Source organism: Arvicanthis niloticus, chromosome 8 (genome assembly GCF_011762505.2).
Source record: "Arvicanthis niloticus isolate mArvNil1 chromosome 8, mArvNil1.pat.X, whole genome shotgun sequence".
In the NCBI taxonomy this organism is placed as follows: Eukaryota; Metazoa; Chordata; class Mammalia; order Rodentia; family Muridae; genus Arvicanthis; species Arvicanthis niloticus.
The window spans coordinates 68,988,107-69,013,177 of NC_047665.1; the positions used below are offsets into that span (position 1 = coordinate 68,988,107).

Consider the following 25,071-nt stretch of genomic DNA (forward strand, 5'->3'; position numbering starts at 1 on the left):
TGTTTCTTCTTCAATACAAATACATTTCCAAAAAGTTACTTTCACATTCTTTGTTTAAAAGTCACCTTTGTTTCTCCAGAAACATTGATCTTAATATCTGGAGCCAAGTTTAGAACTTTTATTGAAAAATGTGAAAATTTGTCTCACTAACTTTTAAAAGTATTCTGTTAAACTACTAGGTGCTTCTGTGTGACATGAAGCAGTCCCAGGCTTGCTCTCCATGTTACTCAGAAAGCAACATCATGATACAGAGGTAGTAAGGCTCTCAGCTTGTCCTGAATGGTAATAAGCTCAAATCAAAGAAGGAGCCAGAGGCCATCACCAACCCGTGTTCTCTCTGAAGTCTTGGCCCATAGGAGGCATCTACTCTCCAGAATAAACATAGTGGGACTCTGGATTAATTGTGTAGATTAAATATAGAAAACGTGTTCATTCCTCATTATTTTAGATGGACTATAAAGCAGGAGAAATCCTAATACAGTCAACCTACACTGCAAAGAACCGTTTTCCCTTCACCTCCCCCTGCACCCCTCCCCCATGTGTATGTGTGTCACATTTTGTCTCCATCTTATTTTATTAATGTTAATATTTATTAATATTAACAATGGTAATGATTAGGTGTTGGTCATTTTCATTCAATTGTGTAGCTAGACAAACTTCTGTCTTTCTCAAGCAACAAGGAAATTCTGAAGTCTTTAATCATTTTTCTTTCTGTTGGAGGAAGCTTAAAACAGTCTTTCCTGGGATACTAGGAGAGTCTAGGGGTAGGGAGCATAGGCTAGGGAGAACACCACACTGAGCTCGTCTGAAGAGTCTGGGGTCCCTAGGTAAGCTAACATTCTACATCTTTCTCCTTAATCAACTTTGCGGGACCAGCCGGATTCAGTAGCTATGATTAACCTTTCAGAGAAAGGGTCAGTAGAGGGTTCTGGGAACACTACCATCCCTAGCACTTAAAGAAGTTATTACAAAAAGAGATTCATCTTGAAGAAGCCTTGTCACATTAGTGATAATGGAGAAGCTCACTTGGGGCGATTGACTTTCATTTGCTTGGATTTGTGGAATAAAATTGATTAAGGTGGCAACTCACCGGGGGAGCTGGTGACTGAGTCCTTCAGTTCCTTGGCTTTGGTTGTCACCTATTTAAAAACATAAAGAGCAGACTTCTTACTTTCCACATGCCCTGCAGGTAAACTGATTGTTTCCATATAAGACCCATGTGAAGGAACAGGGTAATGGAAGCCATAAACACAGAAGACCCTCATTCCTCTCTGAGGGGCTGAGGAAGCATCGAGTAAATGCACAGAGTGGAACAAGTCCTCAGTGAGTGTGCGTGGTGACAGGGCACGAGAGTGACAGGGACCAACATCCCTGCCTCTCGGGAGTGGCAAAGCTTTCTTCCTGGGTGCAAATGTTGGCAGTGTGTACAAGTCCAAACAATTGACCCGGATGTGCCAAACTGTCATCTGCACAGTCTTCCTCCAGGATGTCTGCAGCCTGAGAATGCCCACACAGAGACCCTACTGAGACAGCTAAGCTCCTCACCTCAGCTGGTGCTGAGATTCCTCATAGTTGGTTGGGCTGCTGTGGTAATTGGTGTGCTCATCAGAGCAAGCGCAGTGCTCCAGAGCCCAGCTTTTCTCTGTGTATCTCTCCTTTCTTAATTCCCTAGCTACTCCCAGCCTCACTGAAAACAGCAGCTCAGGCCAGGCTACCTATTAAGGAAAGCTAAACTCTAAAATGCTCATCAACAGTAGCATCAGAACCCAAGTCATTTCACTGACTTCAGCGGCAGTTAACTATACTAGATCACTTTTAGAAAGAGTTTTAAAAGACCTGTGCAAGTGGATCACTGCTTTCAGTAAGGGTTTCCAGAAACTCAATGGATCCCTTCACTGGAATATACTGTACCAGTGAGCATAATGGGGGCAGGGGGATAACACTCATGCTAATCATAATCCAAGGTCACACAAGAGTGTACCACAAGAACATGTTTTTGGGGTGAAGGCATATGGACCCAAGAAACAATACATTTCCCTTTGAGTGTGGATGGATCTAAAGAAACAATACATCAGTGGCATTTCCTAGTTGAGAATGGTGAGCTCTGTAATATTAATATACACTTACCTCTTAAGGTTGTTGGTTGTAAAGATTCATTTTACATGTATGGGTATTTTCTTCCATGTGCACCACACACATGTAGTGCCTTTGGAGGGAGGCAAGGAAAGGGTGTCACACAGTGAAAATGAATTTATGGATGGTTGTGAGCCAGCAGGTCATTACTGTGAATTGAACCAGGGTCTTCTGTAAGAGCAACAAGTGCTCCTAACAGCTGAGACGTCCCTCTAACCCCAGCATGTTTAAGTTAGAAATAAGCTCTTAGCATGAGGCATGGAAATACTTAAAGTGTAGTGAGTCATGCAGAAGTGAGAGAAAACACTTACAGCTGGTTAGAAACACTGATTCCACAGATGCTGCCTCTTATTCAGTAAAAACAAGCTGAAGTTGTCATCCAACACAGGTTCCTTTAACTTCTAAGTGTTTGCTTTTCTTTTCTCTTTGTTTGCTTGTTTTGTTTGAGACCAGGTTCCTCCACACACTCAGAGACTTTGCCTGCCTGTACCTCTTGAGTGCTGGGATTAAAGGGAAGAACCACCATTGCCCTTTCAAGGTTTTCTAGTTAAAACTTTCACACCCAAATCTGATTACACTATCATATGTCTTTTCCTTTAACCCAAATACACTGACCTTGCCGTGGTGCATTTCCTTTACCTCTAGTGTCAGTTTTTCTTCTCCACTGGATACATCCCATAACCCTAACACTTGGCTCTATCAAGTTCCACATAAAAGCATGATCTTCTTAAGGCCTTCTCTTTTTCACCTCCTGTGGTTTTCCACAGAGGATCTTTGTTTCCCCCTCCCTGGTCTTGCATGCGTCTCCATCTCTTGTCCTGACTTGAGTTCGCTGCTTCTGTGCCTGCCGGTTTATATGTGACTCCCTGCCTTCCAATGGGGTCTCTTCCCATCTAGTCCCCTTAGATGCTATCTGCTATTAGCATATACTAATTATATATAACAACGATGGTAATTATTAACCTGTGTACCTGGTCTTGCCCATTTTATAGAAATTCAGATCTGAAAAGGGCTTCAGTAATAAGCTGTGTCCCAGACAGTGCTCTGAACAAGGCACATGTGCACATATGTGTATACACATAAATATAACAACAGCCATATTTAGGTGTATAACTGTTAGCCCATTTTATAAATGTGAGATCAGAAGAGAATAAATAATGTGTGAGGTAAGGAATCTAGGCAAGAAGGATTTATTTATTTATCTTGCTCTCATTCATGATAACATACCACATTTGGAAATTAAATCTCTTATTTTATGGACAGACAGGTCAGGTGTTCTTTCACTACTACTAAATCTCATTCTGTTTGGGTCTGCTAGGTCGACAGACTAAACAAACTTCACAGAAAAGCAACACCGTCCCTCTTAGAATGACTTCTCTGCACTCTGGACAGGTCTCCTAGTGCTCCCAGGCTGGTCTTACATGTACACCATAGTCCTCTGCATGGCATGGTTCTGTGCATCTGCAGTTTCAACTGCTAGACATTCAGTTCCATCCATATGTATTTGAAAAAGAAGTATTTTATTTCTTGGCATATATTTACTCACAGTAGAATTCCTTCTTTTTTCTTTGTTTATTATTTCTGTAAGGTCAGCAATTTAAATCCTCTCACCCTTGTCCCCCTTAGTTAATCCTACTAAATTGGTATTTTTAAAGAATTAACTTTGTGTTTCAACAGCATTGCTAATGTATTATTTTCCCTCTACTGTTTTGGTCTTTTGATTTGAACCCCTCCCCGGCTCTGTATGCCATAGGTATAGTTCATTTTCTAGCCTGCTAGGCTAGCTTTGAACTCATAGTAATTCTCCTGTCTTAGCCTGCTTGACTGTTAAGATTCCAAGCTGAGCCACCAGCCAGCTTCCCCCAGCATCTTGGTGCCCCTGAGCATGCACTCATTGATGGCTACGTTTTCCCTCTATGATAAACCACATCAACTGTACTGCTTAAGTTCTAGTAAGCTATATTTTCTTACTCATTTCTAAGAAACTTCTGGTTCCAGATGGTAGCTTATATCTTGTTGGGGGCATACAGCTCAGAGTAAGCAAACAAACAAGCAAAAACTTAAAATAAGTTTCCTTCCTTCTAGTGATAAAGCAACATAAATTATAAAATGGGTAAGAGCCAGGGAAGCTGACAGTTACATGAGTTCAAATTTCTGTTTAACATAAGGCCTCTGTGATTCAGAGTGGTCCTGGCATAATCCTTAGGTAACTCAGGAAAGAAGATGCTGACTGCAAGAGATAAGCTTCAGTCACACTTCCAGACTCCAGCTCACTTAATAGCTTAACTATTATGAAGGTAACAGAAATTATGGGCTGGCCCAATGGCTCAGCATGTTAAGGGGCTTTTGAAACAAACCTGGTATCAAACTTGATGTAAAACGGTAGAGAGACATCAGTTTTGCTCTGGCCTCCACACATGGTACCAAAGCATGTGTGACTTCACTACTCTTCCCCACACAGATAACAAACACGGATAAACAAAAAACAATATGCAGCTAAAAGGTATATATTTACACACACACACACGGACACACAGAGACACACACAGACAAACACACAGACACACACATATCCCTAAGAGGTATATATTATTTACTCTAGTAGTTTTCTATTTGGATGTCCCACTCATTACAACTAAGAATTACTGCAGCTTTCAAATTCCAGGTATATTCTGTTATCTGAACATTAAACAAACCACTTGAAAAATATTTTCAATTGGTAGGAAGTAGTGCTGAACATACCTATTATGTCTCCAAATGTCTTTAATTGTGTTCATCTTATCCATTAAAAAGGGGTGACCTTTCAACTAACTGACTGACCATGTCTATAAATAGTGGTGATGGTCATCTGCAAGCAGGAAATGCTTCTGTGACAAACAGAAGCATAATTTTGTAGACACTATTAGCGCACCACTGAAGACTGAAATAACCCAGTATGTCTTCACCCATATTCCTCTCTGATTAATAGCTTCCCAAACATTAGGAAAAAGAAGCATCTTAAACCACATTAGCTCCTAAGCATCTTGTCAAGGTCAGTAAGTCGTTATACAAATAACTGAAGATGTTATATTAAGTCCCTACTAGACAAGTTGGTGCTATTGTAAGAACATGGATTGCACAGTGAGCTGAGAGTCGGTGACAGCAGTAGTCAAAGTGCCTATGACTTAAGTAGTAAACTGGACACAGCCTGTAAGGTAGATGCTCTGCTTTTACTAAGACACAGAGTTCTGATGGGTGCAAACTGCAGAAGCAATTTGTCAGAAACAGAACATGTATAGGGCTAGACAAATAACACAAAGGGTTTGGTGTAGAGAATTATACAGAAGAATTTCAACTGGGCTCACCATAATGCCATAACAGTCTCCACTGAGACAGGGGCAGCAGGACTGAATTTAAGCCCAGCTTGGGATTCATAGAAAGATTTCTCCCAATGCTTTTGAAAGCATTTTAAGTATCTTTATATTGTATCCTCCTGCACCAAGCTTGTGCAGTGCTGAGGGTGGACTTCAGTCTGGGTACTGCACACGCTTGGTGCAGGAGGATGAGTTTTACCAATGCTTGGCAGTCTGCTGGCAAGCACTTGGAGAGGTGGCCCTTCTCAGGAACCTGGCTGCTTACTGCTCACTTACTGGCCTGTTGCTAGGACAGTACCACTCTTCTTGGGATTCAGAAGATCAGGAGACTTTGCCTGAGGGGTGAGTAACAGAGCAGCTGCAGTATATGAGGGTCTAAAGAACAGCATGGGCTAAGAATGAGCCACCTTAACCCAGACCTGCATTAACCAGCTCCATGGCCTTGACAAAATCCCTTCTCTAGAATACTATCTGCAGCAAAGTGGTAATGGTTTACAGCAGTGCAGCACTTCCATCTTGCTGTCACATGCCATCTCCTAACCACGCTTGGAACTGGTATCACAAAAGAAGTGCAACTCAGAGTGACCAAGGGATGGTGATAAACAGGAGGTCAGGTGTGGAGAGCTCCTGGTGCAGCCTTCAAGGGATCTGGCAGGAATCTGACACTGGGCTAGGACAAGGACATAGGCTCAAGATGAATACAGCTGAGGAATGTGTTCTTTCTATTTGATGGGTCTTGTTAAGACTCTGAATACAGTAATCATGGGACCTACGTCTATGCTCTGATTATTCCTTGACTACTCTGTTTATGCCTCAGGACTGACCATATTCTTTGTATGTACCTAGAATAATATCAAAGCAGACTGGAAAGAAACCAACCCACTTCAGCTTCAGCCTGGCTGGAGTCCTGTTCTAGTGTTGTCTAATTGTCTTTTCTTTCTTTAACCCTCACTCCCTCCCTTGAGACCCTGAGCAGGCTTGGTCAGTCAGGACAGCAGCGCCAGGTCCTTTTAAGCTGTGTTCTTTTTCAACTTCACCTTCATCTGCAGAGCCAAAGGACTGTAGTAATAGTTTCTTTTTAATTCAAGCATTCTGTCACAGTGTGACATTAGTAATGAAGTATCTTTCCACTCTATTCAATAATTACCATTGCTTATTAGGACATCACTGTAGTTTGAATCGTGGTATTATACATATACAGGATGGTTCTAGCCCCTCAAGGACTTGTTACAGAGATTTCATACTAAGACTGTGTTTATAAGAAAGAGAGCTTGCTTTATTGACTTAAATGTTTAAAGTCCAGGTGTGGTGGCACACTATAACCCCTGCAATCTTATATTTAGGAAGTGGAAGCAGGACAATCAGGAGTTCAAGGTCATCTATTTGACTATCCATTTGACAGAATCTAGAGTCACAGAAGAGAAACACTTTGGGAATATCTGTGAAGGACTCATTATCTAGATTAGATTGAGGTGGAAAAAATGTGGACAGCCCTGGTGCTGTTTGTACTTTGATGCTAATTCAGCTTCCCCAGGAGGGGCTGCCCAGGATGAGTAGTGAATCAAAGTAGTGAATCACTTACTCAGGACTTTATGTGACCTTTCTAATGAACAAAGAAACCAATCACTGGGCAAGCAGGCAAGTAGGGTAGGAGGGAGGAAGAGGAGAGGCAGGTGGGCTTTTGGATGGGGACATCGGGGAGGACAAGATGTAGTTACTACTGAGCCCCTAGTTTAGATGGCAAATCCGCCAGGGTTCTCCAGGATTTAGATTTAATATGGTTTACAAGATTAGGATTCTAGTTGTTGCACCCAGCAACTGAGTTACCTTGATTCTGAACTAAGTCTGTGTGGTGTTTTCCTTCACACAGCGGCTCAACTGGGTTCCAGAGAGAAAGGTAAGGCAGCAAAGTGTGGGTTTGCCAGAAGTGCACCATAAAAGGCCAGGGGAATTTTGAAGAATGGGGCTGGCATGGTAGTGACCCGCCAGTGGGAACTTAGCAACACAGAGTTTAATACAAGAGGTATACCAAACACCAAATAACAGGGCCAAAAAATACCTTCAGCACACACATATCATATCACAGTGAAGACACTAGACATATAGAATGAAGAAATAGCACTGAACACTGCAGGAGAAAAGGCCCATGTCATGTATGGAGGCAGGCCAAGTCAGAAAGACTACAATACCAACTTGGACTATTATACACAGCAAAATTATTGATCATCATTGAAAATAAAAATTTTCTAGGAAAAAAACCAGACTAGTGGGCAGATTCATGCTCCAACCATGGCCACTCAAATGTACATATCTTTGGCCATTTATTTAAACTCTCACATCAAGATCCTGAAGATGCCTGTCTTTGTTCCTCTTCCCAGTGTTGCCACATTAAATAAATCTTTTTCTTCTCCTCCCCCTGCCCCTTTCCACCTAAACAAATGAGCTACAGAAGATACGACTACAGGAATATGTGGCCACTAAGCCAGCTTTACAAAGACTATTTGAAAAAAATACTTCAGACTGAAGACAAGGATAAATATACATGGGGAAACAAGACAAAAATAAACAATACAAAGACAGTTAATGAAGAGAAGTTTAAGAAAACATTACAAAATCATCAAAGTTACAGGAGTACAAATCTTTCAATAGTAACTGAATGTTAACGATCTCTACTCTCTGTTAAAAAGACAGATTTGCTTCGGTACAGGGAAGGAAACTGTTAATCAAGTAAAGAAACAGCCCACAGAATTGGAGAAAAATCTCTGCCAACTATATATATCTATATATGATAGAGGATTAGTATTTAGAATATACAGAGAATTAAGCAAAGAACAAACTACTTAATTAACAATGGATTAGAAGACAGTTCTCAAATGCGCATGGACAGCAGAAACTTCAAGATGTGCTCAGCATCCTTTGCCATCTTGGAAATGTTTGCCCCAATCAGAATGGCTATCATAATCAAGAAAATAAAGGGAAGTTTTCATCTAGTGTTGGGAGTGGGAGCTGGTGCCTTCCCAAACATGTAAAACTAAAGTTACCACATGAAACTTACACATCTGTGTTCACTATGGCTCTACTGACAGTAACTAGGAAACAGAATCAGATGAGCTGCCCAGCAACTTAAGAATGGATAACAAAAATGTGACATAGATACAGAATGAATGCTACAGTATCATTAGCTGGAGGCAAAATACTACATACCAGATCTCTAAAACCTTTCCATGCTTTCAGAGTCTCATGTAGCTCAGGCTAGTCTGGGAGCTATGGTCACTAGCATGACGATGTCTAGGCTTGTCTACACTGCCGCATAGAGTAGCATCTCCTTCTCTGTATTCAGAGACCACGTTTTCTCTGTCTACCCTCTGGGTTATCTCGTTGTCTTGGCTACACTGCTCTGACGGTCACACAAGTGCACATGCATTTTCCACTTCTTGGCTTTGTTTCTTCTGAATATGCACATCCAAAAGAACTGCTAGATTTTTAATTTCTGGAGAAACCTCAATACTGTTTTCCATAATACATTCCATGCCCATTCTAACTAACAGGCATAGTGTACAGTATGCTTTATTGTTTTATGTTTTACATTTAGGTATTTAATCCATTTTTTTTCATGATGTAAGATATTTCATTATTTTCATGTTGTTACTATGTTTTTTAAGTACCATTTGCTGAATAGTCTATTCTTTGTAAGTATTCGTTGCATCCCTTGTGAATACTAGGTGACTGAGTCTGTATGGGTTTATACTTACATACGATAGATACATCATTATGTAAGATGTTAGAGTGCTGTAACCTGGTAAGTACTTTCCACTCTTAGTCTACTCTGATTGCCCTGTTTTGGCAGTGGGTGGTGGTTGTAATGGGTTTCTGTACTTTGTAGAATTTCTAGTTGCCCTTTTTTGGTAAATGAATGCATACATTTCACACACACACACACAGAGAGAGAGAGAGAGAGAGAGAGAGAGAGAGAGAGAGAGAGAGAGAGAGAGAGAGAGAGAGAGAGAGAGAGAGAGAATATATTGTCCAAGTTATAAGCTATACATACTATGTATTCTAAAAACACTCCTTCCCTCTGGTCCTTGGCAGGAAGTCCTCAACCTCCTGTTCCAGCTTGCACATCCTGCTCTTGCCAGCTCCACACTGATGTGACTGCTGTTCCTGGACTTGATCTAGCACTGCCTGGAGCTCATGCTTTCTTCTTGGACTCATCCTTCCTTTTGCTGGAGGATAACCTCAGGTATTTCCTCTCACATATAAATTGTTCTAGATTCAGAACACAGAACTTCTCAGAACTGTAAAGGAACTGTTTCCTTGCCTCACAGAGTCTCAGGGCTCATAAGTTTCTCCATAATCTTCTCCATATATGTATTTGGTTTTGGAAAACTTACTAAGTGGCCCCAGGTGTCCCTGCATTCTGGAAAGCTTTACTGTATCATTTACTGAACAATGATCTTGCCTCTGGATTCTTTTTCTTTAACTGGGACTTAATCAGGTCTAGATTTCTAGGGTTGATTTCCTATATTTCTTTTCTATATATTAAAACAGTTTGCCTTTTTATTCTGTTTCCTAGGAGATAATTTTCAACCACTGTGTTTGATACTTATTTGTATTTTGATATTTTTTATGGCATCCTGTCCCAAAAATGTCATCTATCTATCTATCTATCTATCTATCTATCTATCTATCTATCTATCTATCATCTATTGTATGTATATATGTATGTCTGTATGTCTATCTATCTGTCATCTATTATATGTGCATGTGTGTATGTGTATATGTATGTCTGTCTTTCTATCTATCATTTATCTATGTATGTGCATGTGTGTATGTGTATATGTGTGTATGTGTATATGTGTGTATGTGTATATGTATGTCTGTCTTTCTATCTATCATTTATCTATTGTATGTGCATGTGTGTATGTGTGTATGTGTATATGTGTGTATGTGTATATGTATGTCTGTCTTTCTATCTATCATTTATCTATTGTATGTGCATGTGTGTATGTGTATATGTGTGTGTGTATGTGTATGTGTGTATGTGTATATGCAGGTGTAGACATGCATTGGCCTCTGCTGTCTTTTTCTTCCTTAGATTCAGTATTGTCTCGATTATCTGGATATTAGAAGGCTGCTATAGGATTGCATCAATAGGCTCAAACAAACTTATTAAAGAAGGCTGATATAGCTCTACCTAAAGATACCCAATCAAATATTCTATAATATTCTCATATTCAACTGCAAAAAATTAAGTAGTCCAACTGTTAGAAAGTGAATAATTTTATATGACCAAATAGTTTATTTTGGAAAATTAAAAAAAGTACTTTGACAATTATTTCTTATTAGGTCATTATTGTTAAAATTTCATATCTGAAAAAAAAAATCACACCCGGCTTAGTGAGATGGCTCAGCAGATAAAGAGACTTGCTTAAGCAAAGTCATCAGTTCAACCTTCATCCTCATGGAAGCCGAGATCAAAACAAATAAACAAACAAAAAAACCAAACTCCTACAAGATGTCCTCTGACCTCCAAACATGTCATGGTATGCATATTTGTGCATATACAAAGATTAAATAAATGCAATGAAAATCTCAAAACAGTAAAAAAAATTCTACATTGATTCCTGAAACAATTGTCATAAATTACAATCAAAAAATCAAATTGAAGAAAATTCCCTTAATATATTCAATGCCAATGACTAATAGTAAATAGCTCCAAACCCACATTTCTTTATTAAAAGATGAATAAAAACCTTCTGCATTAATTACTACTTAATATTCAACAGAATTCTCATCAGGCGAAAAGAAAGATTGAGTAATTGGCCTGTAATTGCATCACTGGTTTGGAAAGCCGAAGCAGAATGACTACCACAAGTTTGTGTTGGTTATGTTTAGAATAAAAAAAACAGAAAAAATCACACAACAACAAAGGAACAACATTTAAGTGTGAATGATGTTATCACTAAAGTTTATAAATTAAATGAGCCAGCAGCTCATCCTGCAAGGACATGGTGTAAAGCAAACAGGTATTCCAAAGTGAAGTGTTGTTGAAGGTTGTGAGATGGAGAAGGGAGAAGACAGGAGCAGAAGAGACCAGGCTGGACCACAGAGAACAGAAAAGGCAGGAACCTGGCAGCTTAGTGAAGAAACCAAAAGGTCAGTCCTCACCATTCCTCAGAACTTTAGGTAGGACTACTCTGATGCTAAAAATAATAACAATATATCTTCAAAATAACATAAAACTATATTCTTAACTTACCAATAACCATAAGGCTTCCTGATCTTGAGAAGACAGCATAATAACACTGTATAAACTCTCCTACTATGTATCTTCTGCTTCTGTGGCAGTTACAACTAACGACAAGGGGATTTCACTACCTGCACTCTTCATGGGCAGCCCTTATGGACTTCTTATATTACACTTTGGCATTAATTATAGAAGTTAAATCTAGCCACCTGGCTTTTGTTTTGCTGTCTACCTGGGCCTTTTCTAAACAAGCAGAAAATCTCCTCTCAGACTGTTATAAACAGAATGGAGATTAGTGCCCGCAGAGAACCAGGGTCAGCTTACAACCTTTTAGGAACAAGAAACCTGATGCTCCCTGACCTTAACTTAGAAGCCTGCAGTTAATAATTACATTAAAGGTGGTTTTACATGCCAGACAGTTTTTGTTTCCTTTGTTGTTTTTACAATTGGAGTGTCCTTTGTGGTTACTAAAATTATATGCCAAAAGGCATATAATTAACATTTAAACTATTTAAGCCTCAATAAAGTTGGTTTTACAGTTTACCTGAGTTAAAAATACTTTAATGTTAAAAAATTTTAATACTAAAATATTGCTTGTACATACCCAAGGTTTTAACAATTTAACTCTAATTATGACAATTAATATACTGATTCTTTTTTTACACTAAGGAATAAAATATGTCTTTTACTAGAATCTAACAAATAAAGAGCCATACACTCTAGCACTGCCACACTCACCTTTCCCCATGAAGGGTCAATTGCTTCTGGAAGGAAAGAAGCAAGCCTGAAGCTACACATTTGGCAGACAAAAAAGGTCAAAAAGCAGCTGTGCCTCCTGGGGTCAGTGTGCAGGGTGAAGGAGCTGATGACGCCAAAGGAACCTGGCTCCTGTTCCACAATCAAGCACTTAAGGACAACAGATCTAATTAACACTGCAAGCCAAAAGGAAGTGCAGGTGACCTCTTACAGAGTGATTAACTTTCACTTAACATCCCACTAAAGGAACTGTACCAGCTGAACCCACTGCAGCTGCCTTAGTGTGGTTCACAAGTCATTCTTGGGGTTACTGAAACAAGTTAGCTAGGGCTTTTCAGAGGTGGCTCAGAGATTAAGAGCACAGGCTACTCTTCAGAGAACTGCGATTTAATTCCCAGCACTCACAGGGTAACTCACAACTGTTTGTAACTCTAGTCCCAGGGAAGGGATCTGTGCTCCTCTGCTGGATTTCTTGGGTATCAGGCATGATGAACGTGGTGTATAGACACACATAAGCAGGTTAAACTCCCATACACATAAAATAAGATTAAAACAACACTGCAATATGACCAAGAAACATTATTTAGGTGTATGAAATTGTCAAAGAATAATACAAATAACTTTTAAAAAGCTAGCTGAATCTTCAGATACCTGTCTGTTTTCTTGTTTTCTCAAGAGAACATCTTTGCTCTGACATGTTACTGAGATGCACAGTGAGGCTGCAGAGATGCCATGGTGTAGTAGATTGTGACATAGTTCTCCTATGATGGCATCTCAGGAGGCTACAAAAGTTTAGGTTTATTAACTATTTTCACAGTACTTTTAATCTTGTGAAAAGAGAAGATATCATGCAGTATGTGCAAACATACATACAAGTCAGTGAACCACTTCTTATTAAAAAGTATTGCAGACATAAAATCAGCCTCCCCGGGAGAAGGCTGGGGAAAAGTAATAAAACACACAAAATATGTTGTAAGTAAACCACACAAGCAAAGGTTTAAAAAGAAGCCCCTGCAGTAAGATCACTCTTGTAAATTCAGTAAAGTAGTGACTGTGGGGCTATGCCAGAGAGATCTTGTAAAACTCCACCACTTTTTTAGTTTTCATTCTCTACCTCTTAAGAAGACACCAAATTAACATATTATTGTTTTTCTTAATATAATCAAGTTAAAAGTTTTGGGCTCTTTAAAACAGTATTTTTAGAATGTTTTTAAAAATTATTTTAGCAATTAAAATGTAATGTTTAAATTATCAATATCCCTGGAATATCTTTAATGTGGTTATATAGTTATACCATTCCTTACAAAATATCTTACAAGAAGAAAATGAAATGCATATCTCAGCAGTGCAACTAGTAGAAAAGCAATTCTCCATGAGCTAAAGATAACTGGTCACTCTACAAAAGTGCAGAAATGATGTTACTAGGTACAATTTGTATAAGATGATCACATTTGCCGGGCGGTGGTGGCGCACGCCTTTGATCCCAGCACTTGGGAGGCAGAGGCAGGCGGATTTCTGAGTTCGAGGCCAGCCTGGTCTACAAAGTGAGTTCCAGAACAGCCAGGGCTACACAGAGAAACCCTGTCTCGAAAAAAAACAAACAAACAAAAAAAGATGATCACATTTAAATATATGAACATATGTAAATTTTAAATTTTCAAAGCAAATACCAATCAAAGGAACTGAAGAAAAGAGAAAGTTGACAGTAATTTTTAAATATATATATGTGCTTCTAAATTAAAAACATAGAAGTTTACTATGAAAAGTAAGCTCTAGCAATTATAACACATTCTCATTATTTTGGTAGCTGTGATTTACTAAATTTTACATTTTCATTAAAATGTGTGCACAGTGTAAAAAAAGGACCTAAAAGCATGCTAACAAAATTTAAATTCCCTCTTTAATTCGGTAACTCTTTTAAGAAGTTTTATACCAAGATGTATGTGAAGAAAATTTAGTCAAGGTTATTTAGTACGATTTATACAAATATCAGTTTGATAACTGAGACAGGAGGTTTCTTTTTGACTTCTAATTAGATGCTGGGAGACAATCTGGCACCCATCAAGCACTCTACTGTAGTCTCCCTGAACAAAAACATCTACAGCAGTCTGTCACAAGGTTCTTGGTCTATACTTTGTCTTCTAGGTGTTAGGTATGGCCATTTACACACACATTCCAAAATAAATGGTCAGCAGCATCCTGGAAAGAAGGAATAGCCTGTCTGCACCACAGAACCCAAGTGCTCATTTCATTAACCTAAACCACCTGTCTAAATACACTGGCGATCCGTACATCAGTGTTAAAGGCTGAAATACAACCTCTCTAGTTCTGATCAGTTTGAAAACTGTCTTCTCCACGATTAAAGGGTCAATATACACAAAATCTAATACCGTTTTCTATGATTAGGTTTCAGTAGCTACAGTCTCTGAACACAATGCTTTCACACAGCTGTTACACTGTGGAGAAGGGGATGGATTCACATCTGCTTTTTGCTTATTTCATTACTGATTCATGCCCAGGTCCACAGATAACCCAGGACCCAAACAAGCCTCCTCCTCATAGTTGGCTCGTTCCTGTTTGTCACTCCCCAGACAATGCAAATCTCAGTGAACTCACATCTGTCACAGATCGACCCAATTCATGGGCAATCTTTTCCCATCGACCTGGGGTCCCTCCTGGGAACTTAACCATACTTCTTGTCAGTTGACTGAGGTCCTCTTCTGTCCATTCAGGTGCCTGCAAAACATTAAAGAAAATTTTTAAGAAATTGGAAAAATGTCCACTATAACATCAACATGCCTGTGAAACAAATTATTGGCAGAACCCTTTCTGCAATGACCAACAGTTACTAACCATGTATCTAGGTTTAGTCAAAGCTGGGCCAGCATCTTTAACCGAAGAACAGAGTCCCAGAAGTGTCTGTAAGATTTTTGCATGAATATAAAAAAAAGAAGTACTACATAATGCAAAACTATGTTTTTGAAGATACTTTTTAAAAAAAAGACTAATTTTATATTAAAATAAAAAAACATTATCAAAGTCCATAAAAACTCTTGGAACAAAATGTAGTGCTGTTCATATAATTCACATAATATGACTAGTAAGTAAGATTTTGACATAAACAAATACTTATAAAATGTTTTTAAGTATATGTGAAAATCTGAACAACAAAAAGCATTGGTTGAGAATCAGAACTGTGCAAGATTACATGTATTGCTCATTCTATGTAACAATAATGACATAAAATTTTATAAATGTTTAATTTGCCAAATGCTAGCATTCTGTAAAACTTGGGAACAAGATTAGGAACTCTTTCACCAAGATGTGAGTCTTTGCAAAGCTTTTGATGTTGAAATAGTGAAAATACCTTAAACATTACAAAACTGCAAAACAATTTTACTAGCAACATATTGCTGAATAATGGTCAAAACCTAAAACCAAAGAAAGAACCATAAATCACTGTTGAATTAAAAAAAAAAATATGACAACTACTTTCTAGTATAAGCCACCACCCAACAGAGGCAGTAGCTACTCTGGCATCAAACAATGAAAGATGAAGGAAGCCCACCTCATTTTCCTTTAATGAGAAAGAGAGAAAGAAGGGATGGGGGGAAGGGGGAGAGAAAGGTAGTGGGAGGAAATCTTAGAAACAAATACCTTTTCTAATCACCATTTCCGATAATGAACAGGCATACACCAGGCAGTTTGCATTACAGAACCATCAGCACAGAACAACAGTCAGAGGTGAGTGACCCCAGGGACTATCTCTACAGCTCCAGCAAAGCCTCTCTCTGACACTAATCCTTCCTGTCATTCTCCCACTGTGCTCTAACCACACTGACATCCGCCTGCCTCACTGCAGGCCTAACTGGCCCTTCCTGACTTTTTACTGTCTCCCCCAATCAATGGTTCAAGCATGCTCTTTTCACCATGTCCAAATGGCAGCTTCAGTCATAATCAAAGTGCATTGCCCCTGTTAAAGAGCTTTCCGAAAGGCTCTCCTATTTGCATTCATTTGCAAAGCAAACTACTTTTATTCACTTTGTTCTGCTATCAAGAATGTTCCCTGAAGCAGATAAATTGGCATAAATACAACCTGCCACTTAAGAGTCAGTAAATAATAGCCAATAGTAAGGAGGATTTTATCAATCATTCTATTTTATATCTACTAAGGGCTGAAAGCCTCAAACATATTCATCATTACAGCCCCTACAATACAAGCATAAACTCACTTAGATAAAAAGGTAATCTACACTGGATCTGGCTAGAATTTCTTTGATATTTAATGAAGATCAGAAATTTAATTCTCAGTGTCACTTGAGCCAAAAATTACACTGAGGGGTTTTCCTACCTTTTTTCTTTCTTTCTTTCTTTCTTTCTTTTTTTTTTTTTTTTTGCCTCATTTAACAACAACAATAAAAAAGTGTTACTTAGATATAATCTAGAGGAAATAAATTGGATTTTCAAAGAAATACTACTCTTATTGACAAACCCCTAAATTCTGATGCGAAAGGAAACACAAAAAGGGCAAGGCTTGAGGAGAATTTAACTATAAGCTAGAAGTGCAAAATCAAGCCACGAAGAACATTAAGATCTTCACTGAAACAGGACTCAGAGTCAAAGCCTACCAGTGCAGTGTGCTTTAGAGCACAGCAAATCACTGCTGTGCTCTCAAGAAAAGATGTCTGCATTAGCTTAAATAGACATCTGTGCAAAACTTCTATTTTTAATAAGTTGATTTTTCAAATATTCTATATATATTAACAGTAGCATTAAAAACCAACTGGATTTTTAATTTCTTGTTAATGAGTCAAAAACATAGTGCTACAGTTTTCCTGGGGAGGCAACATTTTTATTTAAATCAATGCCTGCATCAAAACCTGAAAAAGAAAGACCAACGATTGCCTCGGCAAACTTCCTCTTGGTTTTAGTTATTTCATGGCCATGATTTTTACTATTATTGTTAAAAGATGGGTGATAATAAGAACTCACGGCTGAAATCTGAGTGTGGCCTCTGAGCTATTCATTATTCCCTCCCCTACTGCTGCAAGGCACTTTGGTGAATGTGTAATTCCTCAGCAGTAGTTAGTGGTGTCTTTAAAGGAACAGAGCCCACTGTGATCCAGCTACTCCAGCAGCCATGAGGGTGGCCCGTGGTGTGAATGTGTTCTCCCTGTTCTACTGTAGACCCAACTGTAGCTGTGAAAGTCAGATGAATGCATAAGCATACTGCTTTGCCACTTAAAACCATGTGTGTCCAATATTACTGAAACATTGGGCCAAAAATTCATCTCTACAGTAAAGTACTGGAAGCTACCACATGGTGTGGGGACAGCTGTTATGACTGTACCAGCATTCCAATTTTGCATCAGAAAAGCCCCTCTCTGGGAATAAATCTCCATACTGAATACAAAATAAAAAGTAAGTTTTCAAATTATTCAGTATTTTATATAATGATCCCCAAGTAAGAATGAATAGGGAAATTTAAACTGTATTATCAAAAAATACTCCTTTGGGATGGATTTTTGTCATCTGCTATGCACAAAGACTTGCTTCTGAAAATCTTCAATATTCTTGGATTACAAGGGCTTGGACTGTCAAGGGAAAGCTTGCTGTTATGTTTATAGAACCTATATGCAGAGTTTCCCCTTCCAGCTTTAGACCATAAAGTGTGAAATACAAATTATTATGCTATTTATTTGCCAGAAAAATTATGGTTACATTAAAAGAAAAATATACTTACTACTTGTTGCATTCTCATAATTTTGGTAGAAAGTTCTTTTCTATTTAATAGATAGTTCAATTTTTATATTGAACCATTTTTAATTGGTTTAGTTCAACTCAGAGCATTAGAAATTTTACTCAAAAAAATATTTTTATTCTCTGTCCACTGGTTAAAATATCAGTTGTACAGCTACAACATGGACAGTATCCCTATAACTCTTTATTTTGTACAGTTTTAGAATGCATTTGGCTTTCAACTATATAATTTCCTTTCCAACTTAAAAGTGACTGTGACAAACTTCTGTGTAAACCAACATTATAAGAACAACAAAATCCCAGCACTTGGGAGGCAGAGGCAGGCGGATTTCTGAGTTCGAGGCCAGCCTGTTCTACAGAGTGAGTACCAGGACAGCCAGGGCTACACAGAGAAACCCTGTCTCGAAAAACAAAGAAAGAAAGAAAGAAAGAAAGAAAGAAAGAAAGAAAGAAAGAAAGAAAGAAAGAAAGAAAGAAAGAAAGAAAGAGGGAGGGAGACAGAGAGAGAGAGAGAGAGAGAGAGAGAGAGAGAGAGAGAGAGAGAGAGAGAGAAAAAAAAAAAAAAAAAACAAACAACAAAATTAAAACCAAACCACCTTGAATGTCTTCACTGTGAGGCCCCTCTTTGTGTGTTACAGATAGCCATCTTCTCACCATCCACACAGGCTCATCATGAAGCTGCTCACTGAGCCTATTACAACCTCTGCTTCCATGAGTTGGACACAGCAACACAAAGACCAGACCAGACACAGGAAAAACCTCTACTCAGTGTTGCTTTTGGTGATAAGCAAGTATCCCACTACTGAGATAAATCCATGGAGACTGAATCTCTGTGTGGCTCTTGCCAAACCCTGACAACTTATCCTGGAATGCATTATACTCCTCTGCCTGGGCCATCCCCTGCTCACTTCTGGAAGGGCTGACTTATGTGGGGCTCCGATTCCTCTTGCAGCTCTGCTGTACCTTGCTGCTGAGATTCTTTCTCAGGTGATTATTGTTGCCATTCCTATAAGGCCAACTAAGCTGGACCACACTATTGTGGATCCTGAAAGTAATTTTTCCACGGTTTTAGCCTTTCAGACTGTTTGCAGTCAGCCAACAAAATACCTTCATTACTAAACCACTGAATAGGCCAGGAGTCAAATATGTTTGATGCAACCTCCATGTTCCCTATTGTGTCCACAGACATCTGGGATTGTTGAGCATTGGAAAGACTTCCTCATATATCAACTCAAGAAGTTCTGACTCTAAGCAGAGGCAGGCAAATCTCTCTGAGTTCCAGGGCAGGCCAAGATATATAATATCAAAAACAAAAACAAAACAAAAAATTAACAAAAATTCTCACTACCTCTCTTTCTTTTTTCCTTTTCTTTATATTTAGGAAAGCAACTGTCCCAAGAAAGAAACCTGTTCCTTTTAGCTTCTTCCTAGATAATTAAGGGGTAGATGGTAAGAAAAATTTACTTAGAAAATTCAGGATTCATTCTTGATCAGTATGACCTCCTTCTTTTCCTGATGGCAGTCACAGGCCAGCCATGCTGGTATACCTTTGAGGTGACAGCATAGCAAAACATATAAGAAAATCTACCTAGTCTTGGTTCAGCCACTTCAAATTTCTTGCAAGAAGGAGTCACAAAGTCCCAGTTCCTGGTCATGTGGCTGAATATACTTCTTGCCAATATAGTTGTAAGTGAGGCATCTAACTAAAGTCTGTAATTGTATAAAACATGTTCTCTTCTTGGACCTCTTTACAGTCTGATATTCAAAGTGCATAAAGAGTTTTCCTGGGCTGATGGGATAGCCCAGTAGTAAAGGCCCTTGCTGCAAATCTGGCCGCCTGAGTTCCATCCCTGATCCCCAGGCAAAATAAAGTATAAAAGGAAAGAAAGGACTTCACAAAGCTTCCCCATGACCTCCAGAGATACATGCCTCCTATCCACACACAGCTTAAACTAAAATTTTAATGTTTTTTATATTTTATGTGGGAGTATTTTGCATATATATATATATATATATATATATATATATATATATATATATAACCATGTGCATGCTGTGTGCCCCTGGAAGTCAGAAGAAAGTGCTGGATCCCCTAGAACCAGAGTTACAGATGGTTGTGGATGCTAGGAAATGAATCCAGATCCTCTGAAAGTGCTCTTAACCACTGAGCCATCTCTATAGCCTACTCTTCCCAAAAGAATTCTTACTACTAAGAAAATAAATAACTCATTTTAAGATGGGGAAAGGTGAACTTCCGTACCATGCTTAGGGGGCACTATCTAGCAACAGACATTCTGGGCCTCTGGCAATTACAATCCTTCTGCTCCCTCTCCTGCAATTTTTTTCTGAGCTGTGGATACAGGGGTTGCATTGCAGTTTTATCAGTTAGGGCGGGACACCCCACCTTACTCTTCATTTTGACAAGTTGTAGATTTCTCTGATAGTCTCTCCCTGTTGGTTAGAAGTGAGAGCTTATATTTCTTTATGGGCATAAAGATAAGTGTTGAGAACACAACAACAAAACGGTTCCCCGTGTAAGACCAGGACAATGAATTACACCTTTAGCTGACATGCCAACACAGGCAGAGGAATGTCAAATGGCCCCTCACCGAGAGGAAGAGCTAGAAATGGTCAACAGTTTCTGAGAAATTGAAAATTAATTTGCTCTAGGGATGAGTTCCTGCATATCAAGTCCAATATCAAGTCATCAGCCCTGGCTATACATATGTATAAGCAACACCAAGTAGACTCAGTAGGTTGTGTACACACACACACACACACACACACACACACACACACACGATAACAATGATTAAAAGAGACAATGAATTGGGGAGGGAGAGTGATTTGACATCTAACAGATTAAAAAGGAAGACCATGCAAATTATAATCTCTGTGACTTTGACTTTGGGGTCTAGGGAAGAATGAGTGAGACAGAAATGGAGCTCCAGTAGTATGGGTGGGTGACATGTCACAAGGCTTTGCAGGCTTTTTGTTTGTTTATTTTTTTATTTTTTAGTTTTTAGTTTTTGAGACTGGGTTTGTATAGCCCTGGCTGTCTAGGTTCTTACTCTGTAGACTAGGCTGCCTCAAACTCACAAAGATCTGCTTCTGTCTGCCTCCTGAGTGCTAGGATTAAAAGTGTGCACCACCACCTGGTTTCCAGGTACCCAGTCTTTAGATGCCCTAGAGAAGAACTTGGATTTTTTTTTTAGGCTTTGTCTGGGAGCCTGCCTGCCTACCTTCCTACCTGCCTGCCTGCCAACCATCCTTCCTTCCCTCCCTTCTTCCCTCCCTCCCTCCCTTTTCTGCAGACAGGGTTATAGGCTTATTAATTGCTACTATGCAGACTCTTAACTGCTTCACATGCATTCTCTATTCAGTACTCAGTACAACCTCAGAAATGTGGCTATCCCACTGTGCAGGAACACTGAGAGGTTAGCCAACTTGTTTAAGATCTAAAAATTTGATCATAACATTTTCCACTACTAAATATCCACAAATGTTACCCATTTCCAAAAAATAAACAAACAAACAAACAAACAAAAAAAACAAAACCCAAAACAAAACAACAAAAAGAAAAAATAAACCAAAAAACCCAAAAAACCCTCCAAAACCAAACCTTCCAAGTTCTTCTCTAGGGCATCTAAAGACTGGGCACCTGGAAACCATGCTACCTTTCAAGTTTTATCTCATCTTAATCTCTGCCTCAGAGATCTACAGCTAGCTAAAACTACTAGTTCTAAATACTCAGACTATCTCACATCACTGATCCTTTGAAATACTTGCTTTTTGTTCAGGATGTACTGTTCTAAATTACCTACCCAGGAACTCCTCCTCTTCCAAGAACTGTTGTCTCTGAGAAGCCTTCTTAACTCCCCAGGGTACTTAAATTAATCCTGCTAGGTTCCCTCCACACCATTTTATAGGTTTACTAAAATGACTGCATTATATTCTGATGGTCTCCTTCTGTAACTGTTTCTAAGTATAATTACAACCCCCTTTGATTTTCATGTACACATCCTCAATGGCAACAAATTATAGTCAGCGAATAACTGTTAAATACGTTTTGGGGGATAAAACAGAAAAATTCATACAAAATCAGACTGACTAGGTAGGAAACTAAGTTCAAGATGCACTGACCACATGTGCCCGGATAGTTCTAGGTGGTAAGGCTGAGATGACAGCCACACCCATAGGGAATGGAGCACAGAGCTCTTGCTGTGCAGAGATCAGCAGAGTTCAGTCTCAAGGGACATTTCAATTTATAGATTTTTATCTTTTAAAATTAGATGTGATCTCAAGAGAACAACTACTTTTTCTTCAGGCAGAAAATTTTCTGTATTATCCTACTGGGGAAAAAGCTGAAACCAAAAGAATTTTTTTGGTTCCAAGAAGAGATTTAAAAAAAAAAAAAAATCAGGGCATATGATTGATAAATGCTATAGGGAAAATTAAAAACCAGTTGTATTTTTATCTATTCTACTTTACAGTGGTGCATGTAAGTATTTTTCAAAGGTCATAATATTCAATATAATGGCATTTGATTCTTAGGCTACTAAGAAGTTTAGAAATTTTACAAATTGTATTTGCTTAAAATAGATCCATTTCAATTAGAACCATCCTAGTCCTATGCCCTATTTTCCAGCAAGAAGAAATAGAAACTTACAAACGTCAAAAACACCTTAAATTCACTGTGCTATGGATAACAGTCTAGGAGAACCCTGAGGCTCTCCAGTTTCAGCTCAGTAATCCATCAGCAGATCCTGAGGTGACAAATCGAAGTGTGAATGTTGAAAAGAAAATCTGCACCAAGACAAATTGTTGAAAGTGACTATCTTTTCAATGTTTATACAAAATTAGTTAGCATGACATTATTGTCAGGATAAGTTTTGCAAATTCTATAAATTAAGATAAACAATTTTTATCCTAGAAAATAGTTTCCAGTTTTATCGCAAACAAAGCTGAGAGCTGCTTTGTGGTAGCATGTGGAAACAGCTAACATTGCTACAGCATCTGAGTACAAACGACTGTTTCTACTAACAGCAAGTGAGTTTAGTCTGCTATGTTATGTACAGGAGCGAGTTAGTAGAGCCTCCAGCCTCTCATCATGCCCCCAATTTGTTTGCCCCAAATTAGCCAATGATCCATTCAACATCATTAGTGTGGCCTGTATACAATATATATTAGTGTATCTCTGAATACAACCAGAGAGTATTTTTGTTTGCTTTTACTTGTTGATATGTTTGTTATATTAAGTTAAAATTCTCAACTATTAAAAGAGATGAAAGGGCTGCAGACAGTTAATAACCTTGGCTGCTCTTCCAGAGACTCCATCCGGATATTATTCCCAGCACCCACATGGTAGTTCACAACCATTTGTCCAGAGGATCCAACAGTCTCTTCTGGCCTCTGCAGGCACTGTATGCATATCGTGCACACACATACATGTAGGCAAATCTCCCTTATACATAAAATAAATAAATTGAAAAACACACAAAAGAATAGCCAAGTACTTAATTTTTATTACTTACACTGGGGGGAAAACCGTATTGACTGGTATCATTTAAATGTGAGTAGAGAAATATCACAAACCAGAAATTTAATACAGAATAAAAGGAAAATATGACAATTTATCAGCTTTTTCTAGAGACTGTGGAAAACAGAAATTAATGAGCAAGAAATTACAACATGGAATTAGAGAAAACAACTGAGACTGCAATGCTGAAAAATGGAGTTAAGTTGTGCTACACAGTATGGTTGCCATCAAAGATAGGTTCTATGATCTGACACCTGTGGTACTGTTCCTATTCTTGGTGTCTGTTGTCTTCATCCTAGGGCCATTGTGTAGATACAGAACACTGGGATAAAATGGAAAAATATCTACAGTGCAGCATTCATCACTCCTTTGCAAGGCTGAACAGTATTTCATAATATATAGATGTACCTCATCTGTTCATCTATTAATCTATTGATGGGGATTTGAGTCAGTTTCTCTTTTTTGGCTATTGTCAATTGTGCTGCTGATGGGTATATGTGTACATGTTTGGGCCTGTTAAAACCATATTCCTATAGTATTACGGAATAAATTTTATTAGCACACAAAGTAAAAAATTAAAGAATTATATAGAAAAGGTTTCTAATTTAATCAAAAAAGGAAGAATAAGACTACATCAGTTATCAGAAACGGATCCAGCAGAAATCATACTACCTTATTCTAATGCTGAGATTGTCATTATGGGTAATCAATAAAGATTAGCAAAGAGCTTACAGCAACTATGAGGAAGAAATTAACAGAAAATATTCTAAAAGCAAACATCTTCAGCTTATAGAAAAACTTAATTGGATTCTAGTACATATTGTAAAAGGAACACCAATTCTTGAAGCTCCTACATCCTATACTGACACAATTCAGTTGGGAATGGCAGGCTAGAAGTAAGACATATTTAAAAAAAAAAAAAAAAAGCAGCAAAGTAATTCAAAGCCCATATACTTCAGTTCAAAACACAAGAGTTGTATACAATTCTTACAGTATTATAAGATTTTCCGGAATCTCTTCATGTAATTACTGATTCTCAATATGCACAAAGATCTGTTTTGCATATAGAAACTGCTGAATTTATTCTTGATAATTCATAATTAATCTTATACAACTGCATCAGGCAATCAGAAATAGAAATAATCCATTATATATCACCCATATTTTGTCTCATATAGTCTTCTTAGGCCCATCAGCACAAGGAAATGAAAAATTGACCAATTATTAATAGAAAATGTGTTAGAAGTCTCAAAATGTCATGAAAAACACTATGTTAACAGTAA

The 25,071-nt window shown here is 38.4% G+C and overlaps 1 protein-coding gene across 2 annotated transcripts in view; it reads right to left on the bottom strand.

The window, feature by feature from the left end:
• Positions 1-25,071, bottom strand: part of Dnajc1 (DnaJ heat shock protein family (Hsp40) member C1) — a 184,986-nt gene that overhangs the window by 11,002 nt on the left and 148,913 nt on the right. For both annotated transcript variants that reach the window (XR_013112311.1, XM_034510724.2), the window contains exons 9-10: positions 15,106-15,225; positions 1,091-1,139 (exon numbers count right to left, since the gene is read on the bottom strand). Coding sequence is in view for 1 of the 2 variants with exons in the window: in XM_034510724.2 (XP_034366615.1) it covers positions 1,091-1,139; positions 15,106-15,225 (169 nt within the window). In the remaining variant the exon portion in view is untranslated. The remainder of the gene's footprint in view (positions 1-1,090; positions 1,140-15,105; positions 15,226-25,071) is intronic.